Below are 25,514 nucleotides of genomic sequence, written 5' to 3'. Positions count from 1 at the left end.
GTTTCACTGTCATATTTTTTTTTTTTTAAGTTATCCCCACAATATCGTTGTTGGGGAGATTAAGGAAAACGTAGACGCCCGTTTTCATTGCAAGAAGACGTTGTGTGGTCTCGTGAGCCAGCTGTGGCTAGTTTTGTGGGTGGGGAACAAACCCCCTTCCCCCTTCTCCCTCCCCCCCTATCCTCTCCTCCCCATCCCCCCCCCACCCACCCCCAGTCAAGAAAAACACCCTCATAAAACTGAACCAAAATAGGAAAGAGTTGAACCAACATAGGAAAGAGTTGGACATTCTTAAGCACAGGAATTGCGGGAGGAGGAGAAATATGCCTGAAGGAGAGAGAGAGAGAGAGAGAGAGAGAGAGAGAGAGAGAGAGAGAGAGGGGGAGCTGTTTAAGCCCCCAACCTTGGGGGAACGCTACAGAAAACGGAATGGCTAACATGGGTGAACAGTTGAAGGAAAACGTATCATTATGCAAGAGGAACTTCAAAGTTTTTGTCACTAGCGAAGTAATTGCTAAACTAGGGGGAAGAAAAAGCCACATTTCTCGTCATGCCCAAACTTCTGTTGCCTCCACAGAAAACGTAGTGCTGCATCCTCCACAGAAGAAAATGATATGGTTGTTGATATAACATAAATCGTTGCCTGATGCCACCAGAGAGAAAAACGTTACAAGGAACAGAAAATGGCCATCGCTGCTGCCTAGAGGAAGAGGTGCCTTTCGCTGCCACAGAAAATGTATTGCTTATTGCTGCCACAGAAAATGTATTGCTTATTGCTGCCACAGAAAATGTATTGCTTATTGCTGCCACAGAAAATGTATTGCTTATTGCTGCTACAGAAAGATTCTCTGTCACAGAGAACATGGTGCATCATGGCCATGGAAAAACCTTTTTGCTACTTGCTGCTGGAGAAGACTTTGCTCGTTGGCACCAAAGAAATCATTGCTTCTCGTCGTCCCAACCTCCTTCCAAAAGAAAACGTTAAGTGACGTCGGCCGCCATCAGGGAAAATGGACAGGGACAAGTCATCCAAACATCCGTGCGTGATCATGGCAACACTGGCGGAGTCTAATGGGTCATAAGGAGGAGGAGGGAGAAGAAGAGAAATAGATGCTTTATAAATGGTTTTTGGCTTTGCTTGTTAGTAGTAGAGACAATACGGCGTGTTAGGAGAGAAAAGGAATTTTTTTCTGGCGTTTGCCAAGGGACAGCGAAGGGCACTATCGCTTGAGCACTTCCTGCTGGCCAGGGAGGGTGAGAGAGAGAGAGAGAGAGAGAGAGAGAGAGAGAGAGAGAGAGAGAGAGAGAGAGAGAGGGTGGGGGAGGGAGAGCCCGGGTGAGAGCACTCTCACTCTCTCTTGCTGCCAGTAATTGTGTTATGGAAGACTAAGCAAGCTGCTGCGGGGTCAGGACAGCAACAACAAAAGCAGCAGGAAAAGATTGTCTAGCTAGTGAGGCCAATATAGTGCTATATAGTTGGTCAGGAGCCACAGTACACAGAGGGTGTTGGGTCAGGAACCACAGTACACAGTACGGCTTGGGTTCTATCCTTAGACCCGGTGATCTACACAGGACAAGACCATTACAGAGAAGAGAACATTGTTGCGCTCGCTCTCTCTCTCTCTCTCTCTACCCCCTCTCTTCGGCTGTCTAACCAAATAACGCAGTGGTGTTCTTTGCCTTCCCCAAACAATTGCTCGGATGGCAAGTACTAGACTGAACGGAAATTTCTTTGGTTTTGTTAGCAACGCCATGAGCTAAACCAGGCGATAATGTTTGGTGATCTACCGGGACGATATTGTTTCTTGATCTACCCAGGCGACTTGTTGCTGCTTGTTGATCTACCCAAACGATTCCCTTTGTTCATCTACCCAGACGAAGCTTTGTTAATCTACTCATATGATTACTACAAGTTCTAGACGAACCTTTGTTAATCTACTCAGACGATTACTACTTGTTCATCTACCCAGACGAACCTTTGTTAATCTACTCAAACGATTACTACTTGTTCATCTACCCAGACGAAGCTTTGTTAATCTACCCGGACGATACTACTTGTTACATCTCTCTATCATTCCATCTTTTTTTTTCTTTTCAAACACTGCTCCTTTCTCGTGTGTAGTGGAATTCTCGTAGATCGAAGGAGTCCTGGATCCTATGTCAGAGCCAGGCGGAGGCTGGATGGGGCAGGAGAGAGCGCTAACGTAACATTAACAAAGCGTCAAAGGTTCAAAAAAAAAAAAAAAATAAACCCCCTCCCCCCAAAAGATGTCTCTAACCTTTCTAGCAGTTTGGATCGTTTTGTGGTAACTTCAGGCAAGAGTGATCCATCTCTGCCACATTCTAGGTCACGGGGTTCGAACCTCTTGTTTTTAACCTTGAAGTTTTGCAACACCCTGGAAGTCACAGAGGAAATCACAGTTACCCTAGACAATATTTTTTGTGTTGCTGATGCCCGGACGGGTTTTCTCTGTTGACAGAGGTGCAGTGTTGCCGGCTCGGCCCCGCCCATCCCTTTCCCCTCCCTGGGGTAGAGATGCTGTGAAGGGAGAGGGGAAGGGGTACACAAGACTACGAACCATCCAAAGCAGTGACCCCAAACTCATTGCCTGTTGACTCCAAGGAAGATTGGAATAACTCTCTGTATATGGGACAGATTTTCCCCGTGGCGTAGCCTTCTCTTGCTAGAAATCGACCTCCTGGTTTTATTTTTCTTCGAAGATATGGTCCCAAGTGGAGAGTAAGACTGGGTAGTCTCATTATTATTTTTCTTCGGCGTTCAGTCTTGGTAAGGGAGAGGGAAGAGAACGCGAAAGTTTCCTCAAGATCCAGACATTGCCTGAGATATCCTCAGTTACGTCATACGCAGGCCAATCTTCGGATACCGTGTTTCAGTCCAACTGCCAACACGTCGTCCCCTGTATACCACACCGTTCCAGTGAATTCTATCCCGTTCGCGCCTTACACCTCACCTTCGTTGCTCAGGACGATTGCTGGTAGAAAGGTAAATACGTCCCATGAGTTATCTAAGACGCATCTGTTTGGAGTTTGCCCTCGGAGTGTTACATAACCGTTGTGTGTTTACCACGTCACCAGTTGTCTACGAAGCATTCACTCCGACTCCCCTCGATAATTCTGGTCTGCCAGGACCCCCCGTGTGTGTCTCCCAGTGGGCGTTATTAATTAACTTTCCTTACTCTCACGCTCTTCCCTTAATTAATGTTCGATTCGCCTCGTGAGAGGCAGCCACTCAACCTGTGCTACCCGTCTGCCGTTTCTTCGGCTCCTTTTCCTAACGTGACTTCATCGTCCCGTGACGCGTCGATTATAACTTCAGGAAGAAAAAAAAGAAGGATAAGAATTTGTTTAATCGACGAGAAAGAACTGTCGTTGATCTTCGTATGTAAATGAGGTGGTAAATGTCTGTGTGTGTGTGTGTGAAAATTATTTACAGATGTGGATGGGGCGTAGCGAGAGTTGACGAATGCCACAGAGCTGTGAAACACACGGAGACGTGGTGAGGTTCGTGTGTGTCGTGTCGGCCTCATCACGATATCCTCCTGTAGGAGGCGAGGGAAGGTGTGTAACCCGCCACCACCGCCGCCACCGCCTTCACCGCCACCGCCTTCCCCCGGGTGGTGAGACGGACGAAGTTTGGCAAGAGACTTCGACACCAGGGTTCGACCGCGGTTTCGCCCCGGCAATAACGGCCTCCCGTGGCAACTTGGTGGCAACACACGTGTTTACTCGTCGGGAGTTGAGTCGTGTGTTGAGAGGTGGGGTGGGATGGGTGTTGAGGAGGAGGAGGTGCACCCCAGCTCCGGGGAATGGACCCTAACCCCCCAACAGCCTCCGGCACCTCATCATTTCCGCCAGGGGGTCGGTGGCGATAGTGTGCAAAGCCCCCCTCCGCCAGGAGTCCCACTTCGAATCTTACATGGACCAGACTAAATATTCCTCCCCAGTTTCCCTCCGGGTTAACACGTCGGTCCATTCACAGGGTTACCTGTGGACCACACACTTTGTGAACCCGCACATTACCCTCCACCTCGGTCTGTGTGTACCAAGTGTGTCAGTCGTGTGCATTCCAATCGTCTTTCGTCTGCTATCCAATCATCTGTCGTCTGTTCTCCAATCATCTCTCGTCTGCATTCCAATCGTCTTTCGTCTGCACTCCAATCATGTGTCGTCTGCTTTCCAATCATGTGTCGTCTGCTTTCCAATCATCCGTCGTCTGGTCTCCAATCATCTATCGTCTACTTTCCAATCATCTGTCGTCTGCATTCCAATCATCTGTCGTCTGTGCTCCAATCATCTGTCGTCTGCATTCCAATCATGTGTCGTCTGCTTTCCAATCATGTGTCGTCTGCTTTCCAATCATGTGTCGTCTGCTTTCCAATCATGTGTCGTCTGCTTTCCAATCATGTGTCGTCTGCTTTCCAATCATGTGTCGTCTGCTTTCCAATCATGTGTCGTCTGCTTTCCAATCATGTGTCGTCTGCTTTCCAATCATGTGTCGTCTGCTTTCCAATCATGTGTCGTCTGCTTTCCAATCATGTGTCGTCTGCTTTCCAATCATGTGTCGTCTGCTTTCCAATCATGTGTCGTCTGCTTTCCAATCATGTGTCGTCTGCTTTCCAATCATGTGTCGTCTGCTTTCCAATCATGTGTCGTCTGCTTTCCAATCATGTGTCGTCTGCTTTCCAATCATGTGTCGTCTGCTTTCCAATCATGTGTCGTCTGCTTTCCAATCATGTGTCGTCTGCTTTCCAATCATGTGTCGTCTGCTTTCCAATCATGTGTCGTCTGCTTTCCAATCATGTGTCGTCTGCTTTCCAATCATGTGTCGTCTGCTTTCCAATCATGTGTCGTCTGCTTTCCAATCATGTGTCGTCTGCTTTCCAATCATGTGTCGTCTGCTTTCCAATCATGTGTCGTCTGCTTTCCAATCATGTGTCGTCTGCTTTCCAATCATGTGTCGTCTGCTTTCCAATCATGTGTCGTCTGCTTTCCAATCATGTGTCGTCTGCTTTCCAATCATGTGTCGTCTGCTTTCCAATCATGTGTCGTCTGCTTTCCAATCATGTGTCGTCTGCTTTCCAATCATGTGTCGTCTGCTTTCCAATCATGTGTCGTCTGCTTTCCAATCATGTGTCGTCTGCTTTCCAATCATGTGTCGTCTGCTTTCCAATCATGTGTCGTCTGCTTTCCAATCATGTGTCGTCTGCTTTCCAATCATGTGTCGTCTGCTTTCCAATCATGTGTCGTCTGCTTTCCAATCATGTGTCGTCTGCTTTCCAATCATGTGTCGTCTGCTTTCCAATCATGTGTCGTCTGCTTTCCAATCATGTGTCGTCTGCTTTCCAATCATGTGTCGTCTGCTTTCCAATCATGTGTCGTCTGCTTTCCAATCATGTGTCGTCTGCTTTCCAATCATGTGTCGTCTGCTTTCCAATCATGTGTCGTCTGCTTTCCAATCATGTGTCGTCTGCTTTCCAATCATGTGTCGTCTGCTTTCCAATCATGTGTCGTCTGCTTTCCAATCATGTGTCGTCTGCTTTCCAATCATGTGTCGTCTGCTTTCCAATCATGTGTCGTCTGCTTTCCAATCATGTGTCGTCTGCTTTCCAATCATGTGTCGTCTGCTTTCCAATCATGTGTCGTCTGCTTTCCAATCATGTGTCGTCTGCTTTCCAATCATGTGTCGTCTGCTTTCCAATCATGTGTCGTCTGCTTTCCAATCATGTGTCGTCTGCTTTCCAATCATGTGTCGTCTGCTTTCCAATCATGTGTCGTCTGCTTTCCAATCATGTGTCGTCTGCTTTCCAATCATGTGTCGTCTGCTTTCCAATCATGTGTCGTCTGCTTTCCAATCATGTGTCGTCTGCTTTCCAATCATGTGTCGTCTGCTTTCCAATCATGTGTCGTCTGCTTTCCAATCATGTGTCGTCTGCTTTCCAATCATGTGTCGTCTGCTTTCCAATCATGTGTCGTCTGCTTTCCAATCATGTGTCGTCTGCTTTCCAATCATGTGTCGTCTGCTTTCCAATCATGTGTCGTCTGCTTTCCAATCATGTGTCGTCTGCTTTCCAATCATGTGTCGTCTGCTTTCCAATCATGTGTCGTCTGCTTTCCAATCATGTGTCGTCTGCTTTCCAATCATGTGTCGTCTGCTTTCCAATCATGTGTCGTCTGCTTTCCAATCATGTGTCGTCTGCTTTCCAATCATGTGTCGTCTGCTTTCCAATCATGTGTCGTCTGCTTTCCAATCATGTGTCGTCTGCTTTCCAATCATGTGTCGTCTGCTTTCCAATCATGTGTCGTCTGCTTTCCAATCATGTGTCGTCTGCTTTCCAATCATGTGTCGTCTGCTTTCCAATCATGTGTCGTCTGCTTTCCAATCATGTGTCGTCTGCTTTCCAATCATGTGTCGTCTGCTTTCCAATCATGTGTCGTCTGCTTTCCAATCATGTGTCGTCTGCTTTCCAATCATGTGTCGTCTGCTTTCCAATCATGTGTCGTCTGCTTTCCAATCATGTGTCGTCTGCTTTCCAATCATGTGTCGTCTGCTTTCCAATCATGTGTCGTCTGCTTTCCAATCATGTGTCGTCTGCTTTCCAATCATGTGTCGTCTGCTTTCCAATCATGTGTCGTCTGCTTTCCAATCATGTGTCGTCTGCTTTCCAATCATGTGTCGTCTGCTTTCCAATCATGTGTCGTCTGCTTTCCAATCATGTGTCGTCTGCTTTCCAATCATGTGTCGTCTGCTTTCCAATCATGTGTCGTCTGCTTTCCAATCATGTGTCGTCTGCTTTCCAATCATGTGTCGTCTGCTTTCCAATCATGTGTCGTCTGCTTTCCAATCATGTGTCGTCTGCTTTCCAATCATGTGTCGTCTGCTTTCCAATCATGTGTCGTCTGCTTTCCAATCATGTGTCGTCTGCTTTCCAATCATGTGTCGTCTGCTTTCCAATCATGTGTCGTCTGCTTTCCAATCATGTGTCGTCTGCTTTCCAATCATGTGTCGTCTGCTTTCCAATCATGTGTCGTCTGCTTTCCAATCATGTGTCGTCTGCTTTCCAATCATGTGTCGTCTGCTTTCCAATCATGTGTCGTCTGCTTTCCAATCATGTGTCGTCTGCTTTCCAATCATGTGTCGTCTGCTTTCCAATCATGTGTCGTCTGCTTTCCAATCATGTGTCGTCTGCTTTCCAATCATGTGTCGTCTGCTTTCCAATCATGTGTCGTCTGCTTTCCAATCATGTGTCGTCTGCTTTCCAATCATGTGTCGTCTGCTTTCCAATCATGTGTCGTCTGCTTTCCAATCATGTGTCGTCTGCTTTCCAATCATGTGTCGTCTGCTTTCCAATCATGTGTCGTCTGCTTTCCAATCATGTGTCGTCTGCTTTCCAATCATGTGTCGTCTGCTTTCCAATCATGTGTCGTCTGCTTTCCAATCATGTGTCGTCTGCTTTCCAATCATGTGTCGTCTGCTTTCCAATCATGTGTCGTCTGCTTTCCAATCATGTGTCGTCTGCTTTCCAATCATGTGTCGTCTGCTTTCCAATCATGTGTCGTCTGCTTTCCAATCATGTGTCGTCTGCTTTCCAATCATGTGTCGTCTGCTTTCCAATCATGTGTCGTCTGCTTTCCAATCATGTGTCGTCTGCTTTCCAATCATGTGTCGTCTGCTTTCCAATCATGTGTCGTCTGCTTTCCAATCATGTGTCGTCTGCTTTCCAATCATGTGTCGTCTGCTTTCCAATCATGTGTCGTCTGCTTTCCAATCATGTGTCGTCTGCTTTCCAATCATGTGTCGTCTGCTTTCCAATCATGTGTCGTCTGCTTTCCAATCATGTGTCGTCTGCTTTCCAATCATGTGTCGTCTGCTTTCCAATCATGTGTCGTCTGCTTTCCAATCATGTGTCGTCTGCTTTCCAATCATGTGTCGTCTGCTTTCCAATCATGTGTCGTCTGCTTTCCAATCATGTGTCGTCTGCTTTCCAATCATGTGTCGTCTGCTTTCCAATCATGTGTCGTCTGCTTTCCAATCATGTGTCGTCTGCTTTCCAATCATGTGTCGTCTGCTTTCCAATCATGTGTCGTCTGCTTTCCAATCATGTGTCGTCTGCTTTCCAATCATGTGTCGTCTGCTTTCCAATCATGTGTCGTCTGCTTTCCAATCATGTGTCGTCTGCTTTCCAATCATGTGTCGTCTGCTTTCCAATCATGTGTCGTCTGCTTTCCAATCATGTGTCGTCTGCTTTCCAATCATGTGTCGTCTGCTTTCCAATCATGTGTCGTCTGCTTTCCAATCATGTGTCGTCTGCTTTCCAATCATGTGTCGTCTGCTTTCCAATCATGTGTCGTCTGCTTTCCAATCATGTGTCGTCTGCTTTCCAATCATGTGTCGTCTGCTTTCCAATCATGTGTCGTCTGCTTTCCAATCATGTGTCGTCTGCTTTCCAATCATGTGTCGTCTGCTTTCCAATCATGTGTCGTCTGCTTTCCAATCATGTGTCGTCTGCTTTCCAATCATGTGTCGTCTGCTTTCCAATCATGTGTCGTCTACTTTCCAATCATCTGTCGTCTGCATTCCAATCATCTGTCGTCTGTGCTCCAATCATCTGTCGTCTGCATTCCAATCATCTCTCTCTGCACTCCAGTCATCTGTCGTCTGCATTCCAATCATCTCTCGTCTGTGCTCCAATCATCTGTCGTCTACACTCCAATCTACGCGTATCCATTTTTTTTTTTTTTCTATCTATGACAAAGGCACCAGAGACGGACGCAAGCTTTCATCAACGCCAGCCCTTGAATGAAAAAGACGACAATAGCGACGGTGAAAAGATATACAGAGGAGGTGGTGAGAGAGAGAGAGAGAGAGAGAGAGAGAGAGAGAGAGAGAGTACTGGTGAGAGGAAGGGGGCGTGTTTTGGGAAGGGAAATGGGAGATAGTATAACGTCGATGAAGGAAAGAGAGGAGGAGTGAAAGAAATGCTGTGAGTGAGGGCGAAAAGATAAGAGAGAGAAGAGAGAGAGAGAGTACTGGTGAGAGGAAGGGGGCGTGTTTTGGGAAGGGAAATGGGAGATAGTATAACGTCGATGAAGGAAAGAGAGGAGGAGTGAAAGAAATGCTGTGAGTGAGGGCGAAAAGATAAGAGAGAGGAAGGAGGAGGAGGAGGAAGAGAAAATGCCCCCAAGATTTGCCCTGGCCAGAGGAGTCAGTAAATGCAGGGCCAACACTGCTATTAAGATATTAATGGTCATGACCTTTAAGGCGGCGGTTTTAAGAAATCTTTCTCCAACCCTCTGCATGCTATGTTTAACGCGCGCACACACACACACACACACACACACACACACGAGAAAGAGAGAGAGAAGGTCACGGCATCTCTCTTGAAGAACTCTGGTTGGGGTTGATTGCGAAATTATTGTGAGGAGAAAAGAGAAAATGGAGTGTACTCGGAAGATCTATGTTCCTGAGTTCGCACTCGTCTGTAAGTGCGACTGACCTGCCAAGTGCCTCGTGCCGGAACAAAGACTCGTTCGTTGGTAAGGTCAACCATCGCTGACTCCCAGTGGTAAGAGTGTCAGGAAATGTATGTCGTTAAGTATCGGGTCAGATGCCAGGCCGTGATACCCAAGGGTCGTACCGTCGTGATCAGTGGTCGTACAGGTCATGCTAAATGGTCGTACCGTCGTGATCAGTGGTCGTACCGTTGTGCTCAAGGGGTCGTACCGTCGTGCTCAGTGGTCGTACAGGTCTTGCTCAAGGGGTCCTACCGTCGTGCTCAAGGGATCGTACCGTCGTGCTCAAGGGGTCGTACACTTCGTGTTCAAAGGTCGTAACATCTTGCTCAAGGGGCCTTACCCGTCGTGTTCGAGGGGGTCGTCGCCCCCCCCACCCGTCGTGCCCAACGGATTAATTCCCCCCCTCCCCCCTTCCCAGACGGCCGCCACCACACACACGCCCATACATAATTAACGCTACCGCCCCAACCCTCCATCAGTGATTGGCGGGCGAGGGCAGGCTAAGCAGAACCAACCCCCCCCCCCCCTCTCTCTCTCTCTCTCTCTCTCTCTCTCTCTCTCTCTCTCTCTCTCTCTCTCTCTCTCTCTCTCTCTCTCTCTCTCTCTCCCCCTCCCCCAGTAAAACCTCTTATCCCATCAGGAAGTTGCGAACTTAATGAAAGCCTTATCGCTGGCCTTATCAGCGACTGCAGAGAGAGAGAGAGAGAGAGAGAGAGAGAGAGAGAGAGAGAGAGAGAGTACTGGTGAGAGGAAGGGGGCGTGTTTTGGGAAGGGAAATGGGAGATAGTATAACGTCGATGAAGGAAAGAGAGGAGGAGTGAAAGAAATGCTGTGAGTGAGGGCGAAAAGATAAGAGAGAGGAAGAGGAGGAGGAGAGCGAGGGGGGCCCGAAGGAAGAGACGGGTGCGCGTGTGGAGTGTGTGTGTAGTGTGTGTCCGTATCATAAACATTGTTTTCCCTCAGCTTCACACAACACGACGGGTGAACAACGGTCAGGAAGCGTGTGGTTGTTTACACCGACTTAGGGAGGAAGGGTGGAAACAGGCCACAGATACCTCATCGGGTCATAGATGACCTGTTATCGTTGGAGTCAGATGTGTGTTGCCACCGATAACTCATCGGTTCATAGAGGACCTGCTATCAGGGGAAACCAATGAGTAATGATATCGAATATCGTAGGTCTGTGGGACTTCAGTGATGAAAGTTCTTAGTTGAAATTGCCTCTCTCCACAGCATAATAGGAAAAGACAAGAACTCTCTCTATTTGTCTCCTTTAATACGAGTGTGTGTGTTTGTGTGAGTCTTACGAGAGGCCTGCGTGTGTGTGTGTATATTCCAAGTGAACGAGAGGGGAAAAAGGGGGAGTCACAAAGAGAGGAAGTGAAGAAGGTAAGGGACTTTCTCGGCCGTCAAGTTTTGTACTAAGACGAAGCCTTTGTATTAAGACGCCTAACTTCGTGTTGGTAGGGCTCATTAATCCGTGGGAGGAAGGGGGGACCCCTCTCTCTCTCTCTCTCTCCCTCCCTTACCTGTATGTAATGTTGAGTTAATTGCAGCCTCTACTTGCTCGTCGTTCTTCGCCGGAAAACCTATGATAAAGATAATTCTAATTATCCTCCGAGGGTGATTAGATCCCAAGGCTTGTTCCATCGCCCAAAATCGGCGGTAAAGTCGTTCGGTTCCCCTGACTGACATCATTTACTCGGATGTGTATAAGCCCCCGTGGGCGGGCGGGGCTCCCCCAGGCATCGCTTCAGAGCTCCGGCGTTCAAACAAAAGAGAATCGCCCAGAAAAGCAATCAAGTTAATCGAATACCAGGGAGGGAGGGTCGGATCCGTGTGGCGACCCTGAGGTTCTGATGCCCCTTTCTGCCTCGCTGATTTTCACACCAAATGTATATATAGTTTTGTTTCGCTTCCCTCTCAAACCCGAGGTTTTCGGACCAGACCAGAGCTGTGGATTTAGAGTCGTATATATATATTCTTTTTCTAATCATGGCCTTCGAAGGGATATATATATTTTTTTCATTTTCTGTAGCAGAGAAATTGTAAGCTGTGTGTGTGTGTGTGTGTGTGTGTGTGTGTGTGTGTGTCAGTGTGTGTGTGTGTGTGTGTGTGTGTGTGTGTGTGTGTGTGTGTATGTGTTTAGAGGAGGAAGAGAAGAGGAGGAGGAGAAGAGAGGATTAGAAAAGAGAAATGGTAACATGAAAGCCACAACTCTTTTTTTTTTATTTTCTCTTTAACAATATCAAAGGAATTCACAGTAATATCCAACAAGGGATCACGAAGTTCATTACAACGAATGACAGCATTGCCTGTAATTGTAACACTCTCTCTCTCTCTCTCTCTCTCTCTCTCTCTCTCTCTCTCTCTCTCTCTCTCTCTCTCTCTCTCTCTCTCACACACACACACGAAGTTAGAATGTGACGGAGTGCCACGCGTGGCTCGAGCCCGTCTTCACTAACTTCAAAACTTTCTTCTCCTGCAATCATCGTGTTGTGTTCTATCCTCCCACCATTACTCAGGCCTATATAGTGGCAAATATAGACACACCGTCCCCTGAGGGGAATATAGACACTCCATCCCTGAGAGCAATATAGACACAGGAAGGGCGGTATTAAGTCAGAATTTACGATCTGTCTCTTAAGTGCTTTTACGGTAAGCTGGGAATTTATATAGCCTGGCAGTCAACCCAGAATTTATAAATATTTTGCGCTTGCAGTTTATGTTGATGTGAAGTAACGGAATGAATATATATAAATCTGCACTAACGGAAGTTATTTTGATTTGGCAACGAACTTGTACTAACAGAATTTGTATAACTTTGAGGTAAACCCAGAATTAATATATGATGATATGCTTTAACAATTTGTATAGATCTGCTCTGAACTAATGTATTTAGATTGACACTTAACACGAAATGTGTACAGATTTGCCGTGACACAAGATTTATATAGATTGGTTACAAAGACTCTATATAGATAATTCATTTTTTACAAAATTTGTATAGATTTGCACCAGCAGCAGACTTTGTATAGATTAACACATAGCAGAATTTAAATAGATTTGCATTTACACAGACTTTATATAAATGTATATACACAGAATTTATATATAGATTTACTGCTACCTGTTCAGCACATCGGGCAGCCGCTTGAGTGGTTGTCCAAACCCTTGGAAATAATATAAATTTCCATTTGGTGATGCAGGTGATGAAGGTGGTGATGGTGATGGGGAATTCACACAGGTGCTGGAGGAACGCATAGGCAAATATTTTTTTTTTGCAAACTGTATAAAGCCGATTGGTCGAGTCTAAATTACGCCATACGTTGGTTCTGGGTTAAGTCTGTTAAATTCTGGATGTATATGTGTATGACTGTATGTATATATGTATGTATATGTAAATATTTTCTCTTCCTAAGTGTTTGCCCCATAGCTCCTTCTTTCAAAGGCTTCCCTTTCTATCAAAAGACCGCTCTTCTTTCAAAGGGTACTTTTCTTTCAAAGGCCATTCTTCATTTTAGAAAAAAGAGAAAAAAAAACTCCTTAATACTGCTGCTTTTATCAAACCCTGCTTTTTATTTTTTCAAAGATCACACCTTCTCAAAGACCACTCTTCTCTCATAGACCACTCCCCTTTATATAGACCACTCTCCTCCTCCACTTTCCTTTATCAAGACCACTCTTCTTTCATAGACCACTCCCCTGTATAAAGGCCACTCTTCTCTCATAGACCACTTCCCTTTATAAAGACCACTCTTCTTTCATAGACCACTCCCCTTTATAAAGACCACTACTCCACTCCTCTTTGTAAAGACCACTCTTCTCAGAAACCACTCCCCTTTATAAAGACCACTCTTCTCTCAGAGACCACTCTTCTTTCAAAGACCATTCTTCTAAATTCGGAGATCGTCTTCAACCAAGGCCCACTCCACCACATTCAGAGATTTGAAACTCGTCTTTCTCCAAAGACCACACTTGGTTCGAGAGGACCCACGACTTTGAAAGACCACTCGATCAGGCCATCACACGCGACCATTTACGACATGAGGAAACCTGACTGACCTGACCTGATCAAGGTCATCTCATTAATGTTTATCATTTTCCAAAAGAACGAACGGAGAAGGGAGCCAAGTGAGGATACTCCCCCTGAGGCTCAGTCCTCTGTTCTTAACGCTGCCTCGCTAAAGCGGGAAATGGCGATTATGTATAAAAAAGATATATATTTTATCCCTGGGGATAGGGGAGAAAGAATACTTCCCACGTATTCCCTGCGTGTCGTAGAAGGCGACTAAAAGGGAAGGGAGCGGGAGGCTGGAAATCCTCCCCTCATTTTTTTTTTTTTTTTTTCCAAAAGAAGAAACAGAGAAAGGGGCCAGGTGAGGATATTCCCTCAAAGGCCCAGTCCTCATCCTCTGTTCTTAACGCTACCTCGCTAATGCGGGAAATGGCGATTAGTATAAAAATATATATATATATATATATATATATATATATATATATATATATATATATATACACACACACACACACACGCCTCAAGCCAAAGCCAATGTCACATTTAACTGAATAACCCCTGAAAGAGGATGAAGGATGAACAGCTAGGTTGACAGTGGACTGGTAACCCGCACCCATTATTCATAGCTATCCGGGCTCGAACCCGGGCAGCCCGGGAATGCCTCAGCATCGCTGACCGCTACACCACCCAGGTCCATAAGTGTGATTCTCATGAGAAATCGCGAAGTGTTGGCGTGTTCTTGCCCCCACCGGCGTGTTGGCGTGTAGCACCGCTGGGCGTGGCTATATCGCGTGGGAAAAAATATATATATAGAAATCCTATACGATAAGAGGAGAGGGGTCAAGAAGCTGCTATACCTCGGTACAACGTATTTCATAATTATCACTCACAGACGAAAATCCCTTAGTGATTCATGGTCTCTTTAGCCACTACGGACCTGTGAAGGATTATAATCGCCCCAGGCGCTATCATCCCATGGGAAAGTCTATGATAAATCCCCTCTTAAGCCTCACTGGGGGATTTAGCAGATGGCCAGTGTCTCCACTGCGCGCACCCACACCTAAATTAGGTGTACTGTCTGAACGCGGCCGACCGTGCTGCCTGGCGTATGAGCAGGGGCTACTGTCGTACACTGATGTCATACCCACAGTAGGTGCTGACCTTCAAGTCATGCAACACTCATCCCTCCTCCTTCTCCTCAACCCTCATTTTCACTGCTCACAGCCTCATGTACCATTAGAGGAGGAGGAGGAGGGGTTTCCCCTGTCATGCATGTCCACAACCCCCTCTGTTCACTGCCATTAAATAGTCCCCCCCCCCCCCCCCGCAACGATAAACTGAACGAATGAGATGAAAAATTCATTAAAAGAAAATTGCAAAATGCGTTGAGCTAACCCATGTGTACCGTTGTATAAATGATGGACCGAGCTATACCTATTGGAAATGTCCGATTGAACGTGATATGCGAAAGAGAAAATGGACGTATCATAATGAAAGAATGGCGAGCAAACAGTGAATGATTGAAATTCAAAAGTGGAAATGAAAGAAAAATGAATGACCACAAAACGCGGGTGTTTTGTGTGTGTGCATATATATATATATATATATATATATATATATATATATATATATATATATATATATATATATATATGAAAGCAATTTCTGTATCATGTCTTGGAACTAGTGTCATGTGTTAAACGAATACATCTTCAAGCTTCATGTATGAGAGGAATACATTTCCATGTGTCATGTATGACGGGGATGGATCTTAAAAGTGTCATGTGTCAGGGTGTCATGTGTGGGAAGGGATGCATCGTACCAAGTGTCGGTTGTGGCAAGGAATGAACTTGCAAAGTGTTAAGTATATCGGCAGCGCACTTGTGAAGTGTGAAGTGTGGCAATAGTATGATGTTTCGTGTGTAAAGTATGTAAGTGGTGCACTTGCTAGCATTGTAAAGTGTAATAGTGTTGATGTGTGTCTTTACTTCTCACTGTAGAATATTAATGTACATTACACTACTCTAAACCAATAATAGGATGTAGTCTTATGATATATATATATAATATATATATATATATATATATATATATATATATATATATATATATATATATATATATATATATTCCTATGATGTGATTATCACACGAAAGTGCACTTGGGAAGTTGTCGTGTTTCATTTTCCCGTGGACTCGTAGGAATATACCTGATCACTCGCTCAATTGTGATCCTTTCCAATATATATATATATATATATATATATATATATATATATATATATATATATATATATATATATATATATATACGACAGAGTTGACAGTGATTGTGTCACTCTGTCCTCAACACCTGTAGAGGTGTGTTCTGTCGCCGGGTCTATTGGCATTGCACGAATTTTCTGCAACATTGTTATGCCATTATTGACTTCAGCCTTGTTGATATGCTGGAGTCTGATAACAATTGAGTAGTTTGTCGTTGTTTTCTTTACTCTCTCTCTCTCTCTCTCTCTCTCTCTCTCTCTCTCTCTCTCTCTCTCTCTCTCTCTCTCTCTCTCTCGCTCTCTCACACACATCACCACCACCACCACCACCAATCCTCCCGTCTCTCCCCACCAACAGGCCAGCTCCCCGGCGGTGGAGACGGCGGCGATGAGGGAGACAAAGAGAAGGAGGAGGAGGCCGAGAGAGAGCGCTTGGAGGCCATCAAGGAGGCCAACGACAGGCGCGAGGAGAAGCATCGCAAGATGGAGGAGGAGCGGGAAGGAATGAGACAGAACATTAGAGATAAGGTAAGGCTTTTACAAAGCTGCTCACGACAGTGATATGTCAGGTACGTCTTTTACAAAGCTGCTCACGACGGTGAAATGTAAGTATTTTACAATGCTACCGACGACAGTGAAATACAAGTCTTTTGAAAGCTGCTGACGCCAGTAAAATGTGTCTTTTACAAAGATGCTGCCAGTGAAATGTATGTCTTTTACAAAGCTGCTGACGACAGTGAAATGCAAGTGTTTTACAAAGCTGCTGCTGCCAGTAAAATGTGAGGTAAGTCTTTTACAAAGCTGCTGCCAGTGAAATGTATGTCGTTTACAAAGTTGCAGCCTATAAGTTGTATGTCTTTTACAAATATGCTGCCATTTATTAAGTCTTTTACAAACAACCAATAAATTGTAAGTCTTTTACAAACAACCGATGACTTGTGATATTTTTGATTACAAGTCTTTTAGAAAACTGCCGTCATTAAAATGAGGTAAGTCTTTTACATACTGCCAATAGAATATACGTTTTTTACGAACTGCCAATTGGGTGAAATTTTAGGTTTATTAAAAGCTGTAGTATTTTGTAATTTTTAGGTCTTTTAAACAATTAAGTGTCAATAGTTTTAAGGTCGCTACACACTGTGATCTTCATTTTAAGGTCTTTTCAAACTGTCTCATATTGTGATTTTAGGTTTTTTTAAACTGTTCGTGTGTCAGTTTTTAGGGTCGTCATAAAACTGTCTGCGGTCGTAATTTTAGGTCCTGTCAAGCTGTCAGATATTGTGTAACTTTAGGTCCTTTAAAACTGTCAGATATTGTGTAACTTTAGGTCCTTTAAAACTGTCAGATATTGTGTAACTTTAGGTCCTTTAAAACTGTCAGATATTGTATACATTTAGGTCTTTTAATCTGTCGGTAAGTGTCAGTTTTAAAGTATTTACAAACTGACTTTAAGTTGTAGTTTTTTTTTTACACACTGTCAGTAAACGTAAGTTTAGCTCTTCAAATTCAGTCATTGTAATATTTTTGAGTCATTAAGACCGTCGGTGAAGGAAGTGGTAAAAGTTTTTGAAAACTGTCACAGTGATCGTGTTTTGAGGTTTTTTTCAAAAGGGGTCAGTAATCGTGTTGCCATGTTTTTGAAATTGTCAGTAATCGTGATATATGAGATCATTGAAACGATCAATTATCTTGTTCTTACGTCTTCAATCAGTCGTGTTCTTTAGGGCTTTTTAAGATAATCATATTTTTTTTTTTTTTTGTTTTGTTTTGAATTATCAACAATCGTGTTTGAAGTCTGTAAACCTGTTAGTATATATGTATTTCTTATTTTTGTAACTGTCATTAAAACGTAATTTGAGTCTCAGGAAGGAAGCGACGAACCAACCTCTTCGATCCCGGTTCTAAGATTGAGAGAGAGAGAGAGAGAGAGAGAGAGAGAGAGAGAGAGAGAGAGAGAGAGAGAGAGAGAGAGAGAGAGAGAGAGAGAGAGAGATAAGCTGTTAGATACTCAGTCATGACGGACAAGCTGTGTTTGCTGTTGTGTGAGCCAGGACGTTCTTACGCTGGTTAGGGAGAGAGAGAGAGATGGAAGCTAGCAGCTGGGTAGCTAGCCCGGGTCACTCGCTCACAATGTTGATTTTAAAAAGGGGGGGAAGTTTGGGTGTTCGCTGGTGTCGAGAGACGTGCAAATATAATTCCCGTATACTTTTACATGTTGTGTAAATAGATAGGTAGATAGATGGAGAGGAGAGAGAGAGAGAGAGAGAGAGAGAGAGAGAGAGAGAGTGAGAACTTTGTGATCAGATGCTAAGCTTGGTCCTAGCAGCTGAGGGTCTGATGGACGTGTGTGTATCATCATATTATTCATCAGTGTGTGGGGGAGGAGTGAGGGAGGCTGCCAATGTAATACCGTCCAGAAGATTGACATTTCTTAGCTAAAGTGTTGGAAGAATCACCCGTAACGACTCTGGCATAGACTTTCTCCATGGCTTCCTATTGTAGACAAAGTTTCTAATATTTTGATATTTTTTTTATACCCAATTAATGATTACTTCTATAATGTACTTAAGTTTTAGTCTATTTCAGTGGATGTGAATTACGTTGTATCATCTGTCCTTTCAATGTCTTGTTTTATAATCGATGAATTCGTGTATAATAAGGATTTTCTCAACAGATTATCAAAAACGTGAAACTTATGAATCATTTTGTCCCATGTATTGATCAGGTAGGAAGGCAGGGAGTAAAGGCCGGATTACTGAAACGAGCGTAGGTATTGTTTGATTAAGAATTGGAAAGATTTTTTTTTTTTTTTCATAAGTCGGATCAGTACAGTTTCTCACGATGGAGACATGTTCGATTTTAATGAATAGTTTTGCAGTAATTCCGGCCAGAAATAAGAAGCAGAGTGTGTGTGTGTGTGTGTGTGTGTGTGTGTGTGTGTCAGAGGAGAGAGGGGTTTCATAATCCTCTATACTGTGTGTCTGATGCGACAGGCATGGGAGCAAGAGGGATAAAACTAATGATAAGAGGCGCTGGGGAGAGTCTGGTCGAAGAAGGGATGCAGCAAGACGCCATTCCGAGCAAGATCACCTCCGCTATACACTCAGCACAGCTGGAGGCCACCCAGGCCAGCGTCGTAATGGCTGTCCCAAGGGAAAAAGTCTGAATGGAAACTGGATTCGCTCAACCCTCCCAGAGTGGATGTTTTGAGGGAGGGAGCGGAGGGTAGACACGCGCGCCTCCATGGTGGAAGATATAGAGATAAGATTGAGGTTGGAAGATCCTGGGGAGGGCAGAAATAGTTAGACATAGTCGGGAGGGCGTAGCAGAGGCCCGAGGGTGTCGGATGAAAACTCTGGTGATTAAGTTATTTATTCCGGATTGTTTAAAAGGGGAAAAAAGGAAGAGGTTTCAATTCCCTCTTCCCGTATCCACTCCTCTTCGACTGTGGTGTGTGTGTGTTCCCCACCCGTTAACGTACCTGTGCTTGTATCCACTCCCTCGACCGTTGTGCGTCCCCCCAACCCTCCCGCGAGCAGGTCCTCCACGCGACTGGTCGTCGTTTGTCACTTCTCGCGAGCCATCCGTCATCGCGTCTTGCCCGGAGTCAGCCGAGCATTAAAGGGATAACCGAAAAACGCTTTACCGAGTTCCGCCGGCAGCTCGAGCCGGGATTTGTCGCATTTTTCATATTTCTTCTGGGCGGTGACTCCCGCGGGACGGCTCCATCCTCTTGCTTGTCGTCGCTCGTAACGTTTGTCAAGTCTTTCCCTCGCCTTCATTTTTCATCGTCGGAGTGACGGTAGTGTTGTCGTCAGCGAAATGGTCGCCGGTTATTGGTTACATGATTATTTTTGATGACGTATGATTGAGGCTCTATCCCTATTGGTCGTAACCACGGCGTCATCGTGGCGATGATCCCTTATTGGTTCCGGTGGTGTTATCGTCTGTGGCGTGGCCGCCTTCTATTGGGTATGGTGTCGATAACGTCAGCTGGGGATGATTCAGATGCCCATTGGATTTGGTAGTGATGACGTTTGCGGTAAAACAGCTCGTAAATGGTTATTGTAGCGATGATGTCAGCGCAAATGCCTTCTTATTGGTCGTCGGGAAATTGGCCGACGTTTTATAACTCCCTTCTCTCCTGTTCCTGGTAATGACTTGCGCTCAATGGTCCTTCCCCGTAGGCTAATGTCATGGTGTGGTGGTAATACCATTCGTAATGATATATTTTCTCTTCGCTATTCGTACGTATTTCGCCGTCTTCTCGCATCGGCGAGGAAGTGGCAGGAACACACGGGAAATGGCTTCATTCGCTCGCATCCGCCGTTGTCCAGCTGCCATGGGTAAATACATACCGATATCAGGGTTTCCTACCCACGTCCAGACATGGCAGCAGACCTTTTACGTGGCTTCCCCCTGGCTGCTTCATATACCTTGGGTCAGCCCACTGACAGCACGTCGACCCCCGTATACCACATCTCTCCAATGATGATAATAATGATATTGACTGTTAATGGTAGCAGTAATTGTAGTAATTTTGATAATACTAATGATTGTTATACCCGCTGTAATGGTTACCGTAATAGCGAAGATGATAACAATGCTGAAATGATGATTGTAACAAATTTGCGATGATTAATTGAACAGAGTGGAATGCGCGTACGTGATGCCATTGTTCGTTTACAATGTGAATGTCAGTGATAACGGATGATGATCATAATGGTAGAAATAAAAAACGCTTCACATTTTCTCTCTTATTTTTACACACGACTGAAGTCCTTAATTTACGAAGGAAATTGGTAATTCATTCATTGCCTTCCGACACATTGTTTACACGTTTTTGGAATATGAATTGAATCCTCGTATCCTACTACTTGATGTATAGAGATGAAAAAAAAGAAAGATGAATTCGCCCTGAAAGACACAGTAAGAATGCAGGTACCTTGGAATTCAACCCCATTGATATAGAGAAATTGCTATCTTGGCACGATGAGGAAGGGATGGGTGGGAGAGCAAGGTGTTCCAACCCACTTTCTGACCTTACCTTCTTCTCTTTCTGTCTATCCCCTCACTCCCTCCCCCCCTTGTATTCCTGACCTCTGACCTCTGCGGGGTCACCGAAGCAGACCCGTGCCTTGGGAGTGTCCTGACCTCTGGTCAGAACTCTTGAAGTGTTATTCTACGTTAGTATTTATTGGTTTGGTGTTTCGCGTGTGAGATGACCCTCCTTCCGTAGGTCGTTGGCATAGCGGTGAATCTACGAGGAAGGGGGAAGGGGGTGGGCTTAAGACAGTGTAGCGAAGACCCACAGAGACCACCAGACCCACCCAACGACCCCCGACCGACCTACCTACCTACCGACCTCTTCATTGTGACGTCACAATGACGTAGTGAGGTTGAAAACGAGCGAACTCCAGGTGAGGGTTGGACAAAGACAGACCCTTCGCCCAGGTGTGACGTCAAGACCCGTGTGGTGTCTGAAATCCCTGACAGCAAGACCGACAGAGACCACGCGTAGCAACACACACACACACACACACACACACACACACGACCACGCGTAGCAACACACACACACAACACACACACACACACACACACACACACGTGCGCGCGCGTCATGAAGACTTTATAAACACTTGATATACCACACACAGGCCTCCCTCCCTCACTCCTTCCCTCTCTCAACGACTCACAAAGACCTCTCCCCCAACACCCCCTTCCCCTTCTTCCTGAGCCACACTTCAACCCCCATCTCTCCCCCACCTCACCTCACCCTACCCCACCTCACACCACCCCACACCACAGGGACTGGCACAAAGACCTCCCTTCCCATGTCTATTCCCTCCCCTCCCCACAGACGGCGACCCCACTCACACCCCAACAACACAGGCCGGCAGTACGGTGCCTGGGCCGGCCCTCATCCGACGAAGGTGCATGGTGGGGGGGCTGTTGAATAATGCGTCAGGCGTAGCGGAGGGAGGGAGGCGGAGGGGAAGGTCCGCCACAGGTGAAGCTTAAAGCCCTCCACGCTCACGGACGGACCACACTCCCCGCTGACGCTCACGGACGGGCCACACTCCCCGCTGACGCTCACGGACGGGCCACACTCCCCACTGACGCTCACGGACGGGCCACACTCCCCACTGACGCTCACGGGGGAGAGAGACAGACAGACAGACACACAGATGTAGAGAGAGAGAGAGAGAGAGAGAGAGTGTATAATAAGGATTTTCTCAACAGATTATCAAAAACGTGAAACTTATGAATCATTTTGTCCCATGTATTGATCAGGTAGGAAGGCAGGGAGTAAAGGCCGGATTACTGAAACGAGCGTAGGTATTGTTTGATTAAGAATTGGAAAGATTTTTTTTTTTTTTTCATAAGTCGGATCAGTACAGTTTCTCACGATGGAGACATGTTCGATTTTAATGAATAGTTTTGCAGTAATTCCGGCCAGAAATAAGAAGCAGTGTGTGTGTGTGTGTGTGTGTGTGTGTGTGTGTGTGTGTGTGTGTCAGAGAAGGAGAGAGGGGTTTCATGATCCTCTATACTGTGTGTCTGATGCGACAGGCATGGGAGCAAGAGGGATAAAACTAATGATAAGAGGCGCTGGGGAGAGTCTGGTCGAAGAAGGGATGCAAGACGCCATTCCGAGCAAGATCACCTCCGCTATACACTCAGCACAGCTGGAGGCCACCCAGGCCAGCGTCGTAATGGCTGTCCCAAGGGAAAAAGTCTGAATGGAAACTGGATTCGCTCAACCCTCCCAGAGTGGATGTTTTGAGGGAGGGAGCGGAGGGTAGACGCGCGCCTCCATGGTAGAAGATATAGATAAGATTGAGGTTGGAAAATCCAAAGTGTGGGGAGGGCAGAAATAGTTTGACATAGTCGGGAGGGCGTAGCAGAGGCCCGAGGGTGTCGGATGAAAACTCTGGTGATTAAGTTATTTATTCCGGATTGTTTAAAAGGGGAAAAAAGGAAGAGGTTTCAATTCCCTCTTCCCGTATCCACTCCTCTTCGACTGTGGTGTGTGTGTGTGTGTGTGTGTTCCCCACCCGTTAACGTACCTGTGCTTGTATCCACTCCCTCGACCGTTGCGCGTCCCTCCACCCCTCCCGTGAGCAGGTCCTCCACGCGACTGGTCGTCGTTTGTCACTTCTCGCGAGCCATCCGTCATCGCGTCTTGCCCGGAGTCAGCCGAGCATTAAAGGGATAACCGAAAAACGCTTTACCGAGTTCCGCCGGCAGCTCGAGCCGGGATTTGTCGCATTTTTCATATTTCTTCTGGGCGGTGACTCCCGCGGGACGGCTCCATCCTCTTGCTTGTCGTCGCTCGTAACGTTTGTCAAGTCTTTCCCTCGCCTTCATTTTTCATCGTCGGAGTGACGGTAGTGTTGTCGTCAGCGAAATGGTCGCTGGTTATTGGTTACATGATTATTTTTTGATGACGTATGATTGAGGCTCAATCCCTATTGGTCGTAGCCACGGCGTCATCGTGGCGATGATCCCTTATTGGTTCCGGTGGTGTTATCGTCTGTGGCGTGGCCGCCTTCTATTGGGTATGGTGTCGATAACGTCAGCTGGGGATGATTCAGATGCCCATTGGATTTGGTAGTGATGACGTTTGCGGTAAAACAGCTCGTAAATGGTTATTGTAGCGATGATGTCAGCGCAAATGCCTTCTTATTGGTCGTCGGGAAATTGGCCGACGTTTTATAACTCCCTTCTCTCCTGTTCCTGGTAATGACTTGCGCTCAATGGTCCTTCCCCGTAGGCTAATGTCACGGCGTGGTGGTAATACCATTCGTAATGATATATTTTCTCTTCGCTATTCGTACGTATTTCGCCGTCTACACGCATCGGCGAGGAAGTGGCAGGAACACACTGGAAATGGCTTCATTCGCTCGCATCCGCCGTTGTCCAGCTGCCATGGGTAAATACATACCGATATCAGGGTTTCCTACCCTCGTCCAGACATGGCAGCAGACCTTTTACGTGGCTTCCCCCTGGCTGCTTCATATACCCTGGGTCAGCCCACTGACAGCACGTCGACCCCCGTATACCACATCTCTCCAATGATGATGATAATGATATTGACTGTTAATGGTAGCAGTAATTGTAGTAATTTTGATAATACTAATGATTGTTATACCCGCTGTAATGGTTACCGTAATAGCGAAGATGATAACAATGCTGAAATGATGATTGTAACAAAATTGCGATGATTAATTGAACAGAGTGGAATGCGCGTACGTGATGCCATTGTTCGTTTACAATGTGAATGTCAGTGATAACGGATGATGATCATAATGGTAGAAATAAAAAACGCTTCACATTTTCTCTCTTATTTTTACACACGACTGAAGTCCTTCATTCACGAAGGAAATTGGTAATTCATTCATTGCCTTCCGACACATTGTTTACACGTTTTTGGAATATGAATTGAATCCTCGTATCCTAATACTTGATGTATAGAGATGAAAAAAAAGAAAGATGAATTCGCCCTGAAAGACACAGTAAGAATGCAGGTACCTTGGAATTCAACCCCATTGATATAGAGAAATTGCTATCTTGGCACGATGAGGGAGGATGGGTGGGAGGAGCAAGGTGTTCCAACCCACTTTCTGACCTTACCTTCTTCTCTTTCTGTCTATCCCCTCACTACCTCCCTCTCCCCTTGTATTCCTGACCTCTGACCTCTGCGGGGTCACCGAAGCAGACCCGTGCCTTGGGAGTGTCCTGACCTCTGGTCAGAACTCTTGAAGTGTTATTCTACGCTTGTATTTATTGGTTTGGTGTTTCCCGCGTGTGAGATGACCCACCTTGCGTAGGTCGTTTGTAGATCGGTGAATCTACGAGGAAGGGGGAAGGAGGGTGGGCTTAAGGCAGTGTAGCGAAGACCCACAGAGACCACCCGACCCACCCACCGACCCCCGACCGACCTACCTACCTACCGACCTCTTCATTGTGACGTCACAATGACGTAGTGAGGTTGAAAACGAGCGAACTCCAGGTGAGGGTTGGACAAAGACAGACCCTTCGCCCAGGTGTGACGTCAAGACCCGTGTGGTGTCTGAAATCCCTGACAGCAAGACCGACAGAGACCACGCGTAGCAACACACACACACACACACACACACACACACGACCACGCGTAGCAACACACACACACAACACACACACACACACACACACACACACACACGTGCGCGCGCGTCATGAAGACTTTATAAACACTTGATATACCACACACAGGCCTCCCTCCCTCACTCCTTCCCTCTCTCAACGACTCACAAAGACCTCTACCCCAACACCCCCTTCCCCTTCTTCCTGAGCCACACTTCAACCCCCATCTCTCCCCCACCTCACCTCACCCTACCTCACCTCACACCACCCCACACCACAGGGACTGGCACAAAGACCTCCCTTCCCATGTCTATTCCCTCCCCTCCCCACAGACGGCGACCCCACTCACACCCCAACAACACAGGCCGGCAGTACGGTGCCTGGGCCGGCCCTCATCCGACGAAGGTGCATGGTGGGGGGGCTGTTGAATAATGCGTCAGGCGTAGCGGAGGGAGGGAGGCGGAGGGGAAGGTCCGCCACAGGTGAAGCTTAAAGCCCTCCACGCTCACGGACGGACCACACTCCCCGCTGACGCTCACGGACGGGCCACACTCCCCGCTGACGCT

At 46.2% G+C, this 25,514-nt stretch overlaps 1 protein-coding gene across 4 annotated transcripts in view; it reads left to right on the top strand.

The window, feature by feature from the left end:
• The window catches only part of cpx (synaptic transmission protein complexin), a 472,286-nt gene that overhangs the window by 277,683 nt on the left and 169,089 nt on the right, over positions 1-25,514 (top strand). For all 4 annotated transcript variants that reach the window (XM_071684301.1, XM_071684318.1, XM_071684325.1 and 1 more), the window contains exon 3: positions 16,175-16,344. In XM_071684301.1, coding sequence (XP_071540402.1) covers positions 16,175-16,344 — 170 coding nt within the window. The remainder of the gene's footprint in view (positions 1-16,174; positions 16,345-25,514) is intronic.

Source organism: Panulirus ornatus, chromosome 3 (assembly GCF_036320965.1).
Source record: "Panulirus ornatus isolate Po-2019 chromosome 3, ASM3632096v1, whole genome shotgun sequence".
Lineage (NCBI taxonomy): Eukaryota > Metazoa > Arthropoda > Malacostraca > Decapoda > Palinuridae > Panulirus > Panulirus ornatus.
Note: the sequence above shows the minus strand (reverse complement) of the source record. Positions and strands in the feature narration are given on the sequence as shown.